The 13,166-nt window shown below is 42.0% G+C and overlaps 1 protein-coding gene across 2 annotated transcripts in view; it reads right to left on the bottom strand.

The window, feature by feature from the left end:
• ELMO1 (engulfment and cell motility 1) overlaps positions 1 to 13,166 on the bottom strand; it is a 361,047-nt gene that overhangs the window by 212,835 nt on the left and 135,046 nt on the right. For both annotated transcript variants that reach the window (XM_063129690.1, XM_063129691.1), the window contains 5 exons: positions 11,174 to 11,325; positions 9,989 to 10,067; positions 7,233 to 7,283; positions 5,285 to 5,407; positions 3,691 to 3,822 (listed from right to left, as the gene is read on the bottom strand). In XM_063129690.1, the coding sequence (XP_062985760.1) occupies positions 3,691 to 3,822; positions 5,285 to 5,407; positions 7,233 to 7,283; positions 9,989 to 10,067; positions 11,174 to 11,325 (537 nt within the window). The remainder of the gene's footprint in view (positions 1 to 3,690; positions 3,823 to 5,284; positions 5,408 to 7,232; positions 7,284 to 9,988; positions 10,068 to 11,173; positions 11,326 to 13,166) is intronic.

The following is a 13,166-nucleotide window of genomic DNA, read 5'->3' as shown; positions in this document are numbered from 1 at the left end:
CTTTCATATTATGTCTGGTAGATTGTAAGCTTGCAGGCAGGAACTGTATTGATATTTAAATATTTGTACAGAGGTAGAAAGCTTTATTAGTATTTAATAATAATAAGAACATTATTATTAACACTCACAATACTAATAGTATTGTTCTTGCATAGACAGCCTGAGGCACCATGCGTGAGCACTGCTCTCTCTGCACTGAGAGTAAGAGTTGGGTCTGAGCTTGTGCTTAATTACACTGTCCTACTTGTCTACGTAGCGGGAGGGTCGATCTTTAAACCCCAAACCCTCCCCCACTGCCCATGGGAAAAGCCACTTTCAGGCCTGGAGACTGAATGCAATAGCTCCCTTCCCCAGATTCTTTCCCCACACACCAGGCAGACAATACGAATAAAGCAATATATATATATCTGCACAATCCTTTAGCCTATTTACTTGGCAGTATGTCACCTTGATTTCATGGAAATGAAATGTCAGAAATTAGACAGGACAGATGTTGAAGATATTGCCTGAATCATAATAGAAGAGAAAGAATATCCAGAAAGTTTAACACAAGATCTGGACTAGACCATGGCTGCCAAAACTTTAAAAGAAACATAGCTTATTTCTCCATTTCACTAAGCAATCCAACGAAGGAGGGCTTCAAAGAAGCACAACCAGCCAGCTGTATTGCGCTGTGATATCCCCCTTCAGCTGCTGGCTGCTTTTTTTTTTTTTTTAATATCCAAAGAGGAACTTTCAAATCTGCTCTTCCCTTTGCACATCTCATGATAGGCGGAAATGCAAAATTTCCCCTTCTGCCTCAGTATGCAAACACAGAAGTGACTGAACGTCTGGATGGCAGCACTACTTTATAATGTCCACAGCTGTCCTGAGGGTGCCTTTGCACCAAGCACATCCCTTCATCACATGGGAATCAGATGGTGGAAAGGGGAGATTAGGGCTGAAGATTCCTCCATCCCACTTGCTGGATCTGCAATATGAAACAGGAAGCCACAGTCTCAGTAGATCCATTGGTGGGGAATGGCTGCAGCCCTTCAGTGCCAGCACATATATTTGTAAGCACTTGACCAGCAGGGCTTTTAATTGCATCTAATCCTTATGCATTTGTCTTTGTGTGTGGACTGAGCATACATAACCAGTCCAGGAATGTCCCCAGACCAGGATTCCTGCAATGAGCAGGGGGTTGGACTCGATGGCCTTTTAGGCCCCTTCCAACTCTACTATTCTATGATTCTAGAGAGAAACTTCCAAGCTCTCACCTCTTCTTTTTCTGCTAAGGAACAGCCAGTTGCAAACACGCCTTAAATGTCAAAATCATCACTCAGGGAGTCAACTGCAGAACACACTGTGCTGTATCTGGATAACTCTTTTGCACTGGCCTGGTTCAGACAACACGCTAAACTATGCTGCTTAACTACAAAATTGTCAATGGAATGCATTAAGGTATTAGCATTCCCTTAACCATTTTGTGGTTAAGCAGCATGGTTCAGCGTGTTGTCTGAACCAGGCCAGCGTAACCCGATGCATGTTCACTTCTAGGTTTCACTGTGTTCATTGGGTCTTCCTCTACAGTAAGTGCACGCAGGAACGCAGCCTGGTTTGTGTGAAAAGTATACTTTTAATTTAAATATTTTAAAATATAAGGGAATCTTCACTCTTGCGCATTTAATGTGATAACTTCATCTCTCTTGGATTCAGGAGGAGATTTTATTCCAACAAATTATGCCCTTGCAGTTCAGAAGAAATAGAAACAGTAAGACTTTCCTTTCTGTCATTTTTACAGAGATTTCCATAATAAGTTAATTAATCCATTAATCTTTTTTTATCCCAGAAGACTGACTGACTATTACGTTCTTTTTTGTTTTTGAGTCTGTTACAAAAATTGTAGCTAAATGTTTTCTGAGAGCAATGAGGATATAGGCTAAAATATCTTTTTGAGTAATCTTGGTTTTTTTTGTATTAATAGAGATAACTGAGCTATACTTCTGGATTTTGCTCCCGCAAATTAAGTGATAATATTGAATTTTATTCCTCCACATTAATTCATGAATAAGTCTTATTGTGAGGTTTGTTGACTGGATAAATAAATGGTCAATGACTTTTATTCTGTATTGTTTATTAAACATTTGTAACTTGAGAACCCACTAGGTATTATTATCATTAGGAAGATCAGAGGAAATCTATGCCAAAGGGAAACAAAACGAAACCTAATATCAGTTCACTTGTTTGATTTTCTAAGCCCTCTAGTGCCTTTCTCATGAGCTGTTTAATTGACTTTTAATAATGCCTCTTAATTTTATTGGGAAAGGAATGAGTAAGTGAGTTGCCCATATACATAACTCTCTAGTTTATTTCTCCTGATCTTGGCCAGAAACTCTCAACAATTTGTTTAATGAACAACTGTTACTAGCCACACCAGATGTCCAAAACAGAGGACCCAAGGGGCTATAGAAACCTTGTTTAAATTAATGATTTGAGACAGTTATGGGATCTGGAATACAACTTCTGATTAAATACTCCTGCCAGGCACAGTGACTACCCCACATGTCTTGCTGAAATTCTCCTCTTTAAAGCCTGTCTGCAATTTACTGCTTAATTAAGTGCAACTAATCTGCTCCATACAAATAGTCTGGCTTCCTTACAAATCACCCTGATTGTACCTTTTCCTTTGGGTCCTCCGTGCCTGTAGATACAGTTAATCAGTGATGGCTAAATGGTTATTGTAAAAGATGTGAACTAGACTGGTTAGAGAAGCAATTAAACTAAGTAATATCCTTTTAATGAAAAGTAGTAGACAGCATTTTGATTCTATTCCAGTTTTACTAATTTTGATACTGGAACATTCAAAGCACCTGGTAACCATTTTAACTGCAAAGGGCAGCTCCTTCCAAATCTAGAAACAGAAGCCTCATTCATCACTTCAGGGGCAAGGGAAGCTAGGATATTCTTGGTGGAACAATTCAAGCTCAAAAAAGTTATCTTCACTAATACACCAATCATCATACCACTACCAGAATCAAATATGCTAGCATTACAATCTCAGCTGGAGAAACAAGATGTGTCACATCCAATATCCAAAATTCCATCAGGCTGCAATAGAAGGAGAGAAAGGAATCAGGCCAATAAAGAGAAGAGAAGCAGGACCATTCCATTGGCTCCATTGGCTCAGCTGGGATGCCATGAGAAGGAGGAGGTGGGAATGTCCACTTCCCTCAATGCAGTTGATCCAAATCTGGATCTAATGAAAGGAAAGGAAAGGAACCTCTCGTGCAAGCACTTGAGTCATTACTGACTCCTAGAGGGATGCCTGCTTTCGCTGATGGTTTCTTGGCAGACTTCATAGCGGGATGGTTTGCCATTGCCTTCCCCAGTCATGGCTACCTTTCCCCCAGCTAGCTGAGTACTCATTTTACCGACCTTGGAAGGATGGAAGGTTGAGTCGACCTGAGCCGGCTGCCTGAGCACCAGCTTCCGCTGGGATCGAACTCAGGCCGTGGGGAGAGTTTCGGCTGCAGTAACTGCCACTTACCACTCTGCGCCACATGAGGCTCTGGATCTAATGAATTCAGCACGAATAAGATGAATATCCAACATATAAAATAAGCATGGCCTTCCATGAGCATGGAACAACTCACAGTCATCTTGAACAAAGAAATTAAAAATATACTAGAACTAAGAGAGAATACTCACGATAAACCCAAGTTTTTTGTAATCTCGGGTATACATAGATTTGCGTTTTTCAACATTGCCGCTACTGTTGTTGGGTTCAGATTCTGCATCAAAAGCAATTCTTCGAAGTTCAAATATGATATCTCTCTGGGCCTGATGGGATTTTTAAAAAACACATTGCAAAAGGTTTTTAAAATGAGCCATTTTGAACAAAAGAAGACTCAGTACTTATTCTTATTTTATTTGAATAGGATTTGATAACCAGATGTAATAAACAAAACTAGAACAAGTTATGTAAATACTTTACATACTAATTTGCATTGTGATTCCATTGCAGAAATTTCTTGAAACTATATTGCTATTTGTTGACATCTCTTTTTCCCCATGCTATTCCATGTACTTGAATGGCCCTCACTTCTTCCTTGCCATCAATAGGTTTTTTTTTCTGTTCTTTTAAATCCTTCCTTCCTTAAAAACTAGTTCTTCCTGGTCTACCAGAAATCCACCTTTCTATGTCACATGCTAGGAACCATAGGAAGAACTGGAAGCTGTCATCCACCAATTCAGACCACGGGTCCACCTGGCTCTGTACTGTCTACACCAATGGGCAGTGGCTCTCCCAGGTTTCAAGCCTGGAGATGCCAAGAATTGAGGCCAAAACTATTCAATGCAAAGCACAGGCTCTACCATTGTTACAGCCTATAACTGGCAGAAGTGGGAGTGACAGGCAGCATCTGACGATATATATATCAGTTTCATCAGAGCACAGGCATTGCAAGGATGGAACAGTAGCAGAAGTATGAGTCATTTGTGCAAGACTGTAATATGCAAAACTTGGGTAACCTCTGTGAAACAAAACTATTTACATCCTCTGTAAATATTTTTTTAAAAAAAGTATTACACTAAGCTATGCCAATATGTAATAACCAATTTAGTTTGATAAAAACATTGTAAACTGCCTATACATCTCATATTTTTAAAAGCTGTCTTCACAAGATCCTCACTTGAAGCTCCAGTCTAGTTCTGCACAAGAGTGACTATAAAAAAAGTCCACAATAAGAATAATGAAACATTGCTAGAAGGTCTTCAGCACCTCCTGTCAATTATGATGATTGCTTTAGTGAAGAAATGAGGCCAATGAGACATGACATATTTACCAGTTGTCTCCCTCTCCTGTCCTCTTGAGTTTAAAAGGTAAATGAAGTTAAATTGCTTCAAGGTTTTTTGTTTAGCATCCTAAGCACTTGGCCATACTAATGAATAAGGAGCTATTAGCTGATATACATTATTTGCTAATTATTTTTATATTTATACCCTGATCGCCCCTCAAGGAGTTAAAAAAAACACTTATATATGGTTTCCAGACAGTCTCCCATCCAGGCTCAGCTTGGAAACAAATTGCCTGCCCTCAGAGAAGGCATAAGTGGTGAGAAAGCAAAGAATGCTTAACTATGATTAGGTGTGTATAGGAAGGAACTGCATGCTTTTCTTTCCCACATGGTCTCAAAAATCTTGGCCACAATTTATCCTTCACGCACAAAAGACGTTTCCAATTCAATTAAAATGTTTTGCCTATTTCTACAGAATAAATGTAGCAACACACTGTTTTGCTTACCTGGTCTTGAGGATCCATTTTGGTCATCATTCTGTCTTCCAGTAGGTTAAAAGTGAGGACTTGCAGGACATAAAGCTGATGTGCCATTTCATTATTGATGGCCCTCTGAGCTCTGATAACATGCTGAAAATGACAGCAAGAACAAAATAACCAGGAGAGCTTTCTGGATATTCTTTCTCTTCTATTATGATTCAGGCATGTATTTTACCAGTAAGTCATTCCATTCTTCTTCAAGGAAATAATAAGGAATGGCGCATGAATGGATGGCAAAAAAGGCACATTAGTGCTAGAAATGTGCTAAGGTTTGCATATGTGATTTTGTTTTTAACTAGTGCCATTTGTTGGAAGTCCTGGTATTAATGCAGTTTAGCTACTACTTTGTCATATATTTGTCCACATATGATCTTGGCGATGAATACAAGGTGAAAGTTGAAAAGACATTTCTGTTTTGCTCTTATAACCCGGTCTGTGAAAAATGTGTGAGTTAAAAAAACTCGTAAATGACTGTCAAAGCTAGGGTGACCATATGAAAAGGAGGACAGGGCTCCTGTATCTTTAACTGTAATGTAGAAAAGGGGATTTCAGCAGTTGTCAATTGAAGAGGGTGAAATTCTCTCTTCATCAACACAGTTAAAGCTGCAGAAGCCCTGCCCTCTTTTGTATCTGGCCACTCTACTATAGCTAGTGTAGCTTTAACTGTTGTGATGAAGAGGGAATTTCACCCACTTCAATTGACACCTGCTGCAATTCCCTTTTCTACATTACTGTTAAAGATACAGGAGCCCTGTCCTCCTTTTCATATGGTCACCCTAGTCAAAGCTGAAGAGCATATCTATCCATGCTTGTTATGTAATGAATGCTCCAAGGTCTTTTGCTGCAAGGGCATCAAATCTGACTGTCCCACACCCTCTTACAGACTCCGTTTGGCAAGGGCAGGAGCGAGCAAGCCCACTTCTGCTTTGCTCAATAAGTCAGGATTGTTCCTGGGTTCTTCTCTGTGAAGTCCAAACCTGGAATTCTGGGTTGTTAAAGAGAAACAACCCAGAGTTTTTAATTCAAGAACAAACCATTTGTTAAAACTCTTGTCTGTTGCTCCCTCAAAATCCCAGAATTCTGGGTTCAGGTATCATTGAGTAAAGAGGAAGTGGGTGAGCAGTTTAGCAAAGAGGAAGTGGGTGAGCAACCAGGAGAGTGCACACACTGCAACTATTCACACAACATGCTAACCCACACTCAGTGGTTGAACCATGCGTTGTTTGTTGAACCATGGGTTGATGTGTTGTCTGAACCCAGAACATTTTCTTCCAAGTGGATGTCTTGTTAACCATGCAGTGTGGCCTGTTAACCACTTTGAACAACTCAGCAACAAACTATGGGTTCTTAAGGTGGCTTGTTTGAGAAAAATAAACCATGCTGCATGGTTAACAAACCACCCTGCAGAAAATGCTCCAAATCAAGCAACCATTGACACAAATATTTTGGATAAGGATCTTCTGGAAAATGTGAGCTTTCTTTTGTTTATCTAGGGCAGCCTTGCCCAACCTGGTACCTTCCAAATGTGCTTGATTACAAGTGTGATCATCCCCAGACAGGCTGGCCAAGCTTGCTGGGGTTGATGGAAATTATAGCCCAACACTTCTGAAGGGCGCCTGGTTGGAGAAGGCAGTTCTAAGCAATGGTTACATTTGGGCAGGCAAGAATGTGATCCAGAAGTAAACAAAAGGGCTATCAAGCACCATTGGTGGGATGGGTCTGGCTTGACTCCTCACCAATTATGTAGGCTGCACTACTCCAAATTCTTGCTTATGGTGCAATGCAGTCACAGTTACTTTAAAATACTGAGTAGAGAAACACAAATTAGTCCAATGTTGATACTGCAATATCAGTATGTAACTGCTACTTTTGCACAAATTGACAAAGAAAAATAAATGGAGGAAAAAGTACTCACTTGCAAAATTATTCCCCGAAGTTGTTTCTGGGCTAAAATATTTGCCATTTCCTAATTTTGAAAAAAGAAAAGAAAATATTTAATTTGGGTGTGTATGTGTGCATATTATCCACTAAGACAGCACTGACACATTATTAGAGGCAACCTATAATCTATTTTATAGAACAAAAAATTTAGCTTGCATGACAAAATATGGAGAAAACTCAATCTATTTTTAAGGATTGTTAGGAAAGTCACTCACTCGGATCTAATTGCTCCCATACACAGGAATCATATGCAATGCAAGCTTCAACTTGATTTTACAGCAGAGCTGCCCATCATTCTGTATTTTAATTTATTTATTTATTTATTTATCATACTTATACCCCGCTCCTCAGCCAAAAAAGGCTCTCGGAGCGGCTTACACTTAGCAAAAAAGACAGTCCCTGCCCTCAGGCTTACAATCTAATAAAGACATGACACACAAGGAAAAGGAGTCAAGGAGGGAGGGAGGGAGGAGAGAGAAAGAGAGAGAGTGTCCAGCAGGAGCAGGCCCCGATGTTACTTCTGCCTGCTCCTGTCCCCTCAGTCCTTCTTCTTCCCCACAGGGCTAAGATGGCAGTTTGCCCTGTGGGGGGGGGAAGAGTCCAGCAGGAGCAGGCCCCGATGTTACTTCTGCCTGTTCCTGTCCCCTCGGTCCTTCTTCTTCCCCACAGGGCTAAGATGGCAGTTTGCCCTGTGGGGGGGGGGGGGAAGAGTCCAGCAGGAGCAGGCCCCGATGTTACTTCTGCCTGCTCCTGTCCCCTCGGTCCTACTTCTTCCCCACAGGGCCAAGATGGCAGTTTGCCCTGTGGGGGGGGGGAAGAGTCCAGCAGGAGCAGGCCCCGATGTTACTTCTGCCTGCTCCTGTCCCCTCGGTCCTTCTTCTTCCCTACAGGGCCAAGATGGCAGTTTGCCCTGTGGGGGGGGGGGGGAAGAGTCCAGCAGGAGCAGGCCCCGATGTTACTTCTGCCTGCTCCTGTCCCCTCGGTCCTTCTTCTTCCCCACAGGGCCAAGATGGCAGTTTGCCCTGTGGGGGGGGGGGGAAGAGTCCAGCAGGAGCAGGCCCCGATGTTACTTCTGCCTGCTCCTGTCCCCTCGGTCCTTCTTCTTCCCTACAGGGCCAAGATGGCAGTTTGCCCTGTGGGGGGGGGGAAGAGTCCAGCAGGAGCAGGCCCCAATGTTACTTCTGCCTGCTCCTGTCCCCTCGGTCCTTCTTCCGTATTTTAAGGAACAAGGGCAGTATTTGAATGGGGTAAAAGACTAGAGAGGTGCCATTTTCTATTTTGTTTCTAAAGGCAAGAAAGAAAAGGGATGACGTTCTGAGTTTGGGGTGGGGAAAATCAATGCCTGATGCAAGCTTAATTTGTTGGCAGTTTTACAAGAAAGGTGTTTTAAAGGTTTAGAACACAGTTTAGAGTAACATAACAAAACGAACCAGGACTTTGCCAGATGAATTTTATATCCTTACAATAGGGAGAAGCATCTAAATTTTGCAGCTGCAAGCTTTCATATCTAATAGTTCAAACTCCAATTGTCCAAAACATATACTTGAGAACATGTTCACATTCATTGCACTGTTTTGGCTGAAGTCCAAACACAGCTGCCTTGGTACAGCTGACAGCCACTCAATCCACACCTAGTTCAGCTAGAGAGAATGAGCAGCCGAAGTAACAGGTTCAAATCGACAGACTCGGTGTTGCCTGGCAGAAAGAATTCTGGGCTTGAACCACGGAGGTCCTAGCTCATCAGATGCACTTCAGTGAGTGATCTGAGACAGGTCTCTAATCCTCAGGCTGTGAAATAGTAAAGGTATTGACCTATCTCACACAGTGCCTTTATGAGAACAAAGAGTTGGGTCCAAACTTTGTCATCCTTAGAGTAGACACTGTGAAATTAACCAGACTTAATTTAGCCATGACTAAAACCTTATTCAGGCATGCACCTGCTTGTGTTTAGGGCTAAACTGGGTAGGGGGATAAGGGTACGAATGTAAGCCTGGACCCCAGTGTCCTCGTGTCTCCAGTTTCCATGTAGGCCTTCACACACTGAGTGCAAAGGTCTGAAGAGGGCTCTGTAAGAACGTTCAGCTGAAACCCTGATAAGGCCCTTCCCCCAATATTTCCATGTGCCTAACTTCTGACTATGAAACACTCTGTAAGCACATTCAGTTAATGTGCTTACAGATCTCCAACGATCATGAACCCTGCTTTATCAGGGTTTCTGATCACAGGAGCCTTGTAAGCACATTCAACTGAACATGCTTACAGAGCCCATTTCAGACCTTCACACTAAATGCACAAAGGTCTACACAGAAGCCATGGTGGCCATACCTAAAGCACATCCATGTCCCAATGCACACCCAGTTTAGGCCTACATGTGAGTAGGTGCATGCCTGAATAGGGCTTAATTCAAGTCCCATTGATATCAATGTGTTTATTTATTTATTTATTGCATTTCTATACCGCCCAATAGCTGAAGCTCTCGGCTAAGGATGGTTCCAACCCAAACAAAACAAAATAAGGTATAACTTTTTTTCATCCTGAAGATATGAAAGATGAGTTTGGAAATATAAATTGGATGCCTGCCTGCCTTTCACAAGCCACTATACAAGAAGCGATGGGATTGCAGGACTCAGTATTAAGCCCTTGTAGATGACACATCTCTGTATGACATCAGAAAGGCCTGCCTAATACTTTTAAGAATCACACCCCTAGCAGTTAACAGCAACAGCTCACCTGCCTCCGATCATCAGGTGCTTTAAGGAAAAGTGCATTTATTACAGCAATTGTGTACGTCTGTATTTCTTGATCTGCCCTGCATCAGAATACAATTATAAAACAAGGAGAAAGTCAGGCATCATAAATGGTTGCTTTTTTGTTGTTGTTATTGGTTTTCAGAAGAGAAAATAGAATATTAAACTGCAAATATAATTTGCTTAGGAGAGGCTGGAACCCTGCAGCACTGTAAAAGAATTACATTACATTTTTGAGGCGCAATCCTATGCACGTTTAGACAGGAAAAAAGTCATGCAAGTCATGGCTGGCTGGGGAAATGCTGAGTCATTATGAGGATTTTTCCCTGTCTAAACATGCATAAGATTGCACCTTTTAATTGGCAGTTTAACAGCACTAAACTATCATTTTGTTTCTCACTCTTTTTCCAAGCCCATGGTGGCCATACAGGAGAGGACCTAATTTTTTCCTCATGAACACAATATTCCTGTGAGATAGTTTGAAATGAGAAACAAGTGACTGAAGGGCCTGTAGTGAGCAGTGGAGGAGGGGGCTGTGATGTCAGTGGAGCAGTGAATCCGCTTAGGATTTCTCTTATGTCTGTGGGCCGAAGAATCTGGTCCAAGTTTCAGTCAGACCTCTAAAGGAGCTATCCAAGGTGCAGAAGCACCTTAAATGAATAGCTCCATTAGAGTTCTGTCATGTTCTGACTGAAACCCAGAGCAGATTCACCCTCTGACATCGGAGCCATCAGCCTCCACTAGTAGTGAGATTCATGGAGGAATATGTGCACCAGCAGAATGAGTGGCTCCAGAGTAGAGAGTCACTGGATGCACTCAGAGAAACAGAGCATCATACAGAACCACCAGGTAAGTTGCTCCAGGGAGGAAATGCTGGCATAAGCTAGGATGGCCTATCCTCCTCCTCTCTACTCATCAGGCAGTCATCTTCACTCATTGGCTTCTAGTTCTCTGGGCCCAGCACCCTGCCCTTCACTCACAAGGAGGCTGGATTTGGGCCAGGCTTTGGTAAGAACTTTGGTCCTGGGCTGATGGTACCGGTTGTAATGAGATTTTGTCAATTCTGTAAGGCATTTTAAAAAAGAAACTATGCATATCCGCTGTAGCTTAAATGTTATTGTCAGACTAACAAAATAAAGAAACCAAGAGAATATCAAAAGCTACTCACCCTTGAAGATGCGGGATTAACTGGCCAATTGTTATCTCTTGTGCCACCTTCTGGTATAGGTCGTGGCTATTCAGTACCATGGACTCTAAGATGGCTAATGAGCGTTGCAGTATAGCAATGTCAGAAGGAAACTTGCTGACATAACTTGCTATCTGTAAATAAATGAGGGTTTATTTATTTATTGAATTTATATCCCGCCTTTTTCTCTCCAAGGAATCCAAGGCAGCATACATAATCCTCCTCCTCTCCATTTTATCCTCACAACAATAACCCTGTGAGATAGGTTGGGCTGAGATTCTGTGACTGGTCCAAAGTCACCCAGTGAGCTTCCATGGCTGAGTGGGGACTAGAACCCGGATCTCCCGACTCCCAGTCCGACACTTTAGCCACTAAACCACACTGGTGTAATGATATATGAGACCATGGTTGGATGTGAAGAAAATGATCCAGCAAAATAAATAATTTAGTGGGAGTAATTGGCCAAAACAATAAACCCTGTGTGTCAAAAGGGTGGGATAATAACACACACACATTCATCTTAAACTTTAACAGCACCTATGTGACAACAAAGTGCAGGTAACAATGGAAGGGGAATCAGCATGTGACAAGGAAGCACATAATCCCCCACCTTACTCCTGACCCCATGGCTAAAGCCCAATGAATACTGCATCTGCATCACCAATAGGCACTTTACAAAATATGAAGAGACAAAGTACCCTGCCTACAAGCTTTCAATCCAAATGCTAATATGTCGTTAACCATAATAGCAATATCCCAACAAAACCCTTTAGTAGACTGACAAAACATATTTGTTGTTTCTCCCCAAAACCGAAGACAATCACGTTTATAATAACTCGAGACCATCTCAACGAATAGTCCTTTCATATGATTAAGAAATGATATTTCTCTCTTTTATTCTTTCCATGGCAACATTCCAGAATTTACTTGTTTTGGGATGTCCCCACCACATGTGCAAAAGGTGCAGTGCAATGAACCATCCATAATTTGTCATATAACATATAGGCAAGTTATAAAATTACATCAATTCTCTCATATATGATCAGCACAACATAGCAAACATTAGTTATGGCTGAATTCTGTTGTCAGCTGTAATTAAGCCCCATTCTCTTGCTTTCAATGAGACTTAGTAACAACAAAATTTTGCTGGATTGTGACCAATAATATGACATTTAAAATGCTTAGTATTTGGAACATTTGAGTCACATTCTTCCTCCAAAATCATTATGGCTTATGAGTTCTTATTTTATTCTTACAATCATCCTATTATTCATGCACAAGGATATCCAGCAAACTTCATGCCAGGCCCTGAACATAAACTAGAACTTGAATCCTCCCAGATCCAAATCCATCATTCTACTAACACCAGCAATCAAACTAGTTCTTAACATCTATGAACTGGAGCATATCTCAGAAATATCACACTGAGATTGCTAGAAAATGCCTCCATGTGATGATTTGCCCCCAGCTGCAGTTGTAACATGCAATACTATGTAACTATATCTGGCATATAGTGGGCATGTCTACACCTCCCGGCATTCCGGGAGGGAGGGGGGAGGATCTCACAATATGCTGATCACGAGGTCATCCCCGTGTTCACACGCAGTGTGCAACGTCCAGGGAGGAAGGAGGACGTCACACCCACTTTTTTTTTTTAAAAAAAAAAAAACAGGACCTGGCGCACACCTGCGCTCCAGCGCAAAAGTAAGTTTTTAAAAAAAGGTCCAACCCCTCTCCCCTCCCCACCCGCAATGGGCATGGAGTGATTGAAGAGCTCCGTGCCCTGTGCCTGGTTACTGGCTCCTCTCATTTACTCGCGAGGAGTTGTGATGAAACTGGGAAGGCCGCCCACATCTCCCGCAGTCTCAGGACGATCCCGAGACCGTGGGGAAAACCTGAGAAAAAAGGGTATGGCAATATCCCGGGGAAATGGAGGGATCATCCCTCCCTGCTCCTGGGATCCCATGTGCGTCAC

This window comes from Elgaria multicarinata, chromosome 1 (assembly GCF_023053635.1).
Source record: "Elgaria multicarinata webbii isolate HBS135686 ecotype San Diego chromosome 1, rElgMul1.1.pri, whole genome shotgun sequence".
Taxonomy (NCBI): domain Eukaryota; kingdom Metazoa; phylum Chordata; class Lepidosauria; order Squamata; family Anguidae; genus Elgaria; species Elgaria multicarinata.
Note: the sequence above shows the minus strand (reverse complement) of the source record. Positions and strands in the feature narration are given on the sequence as shown.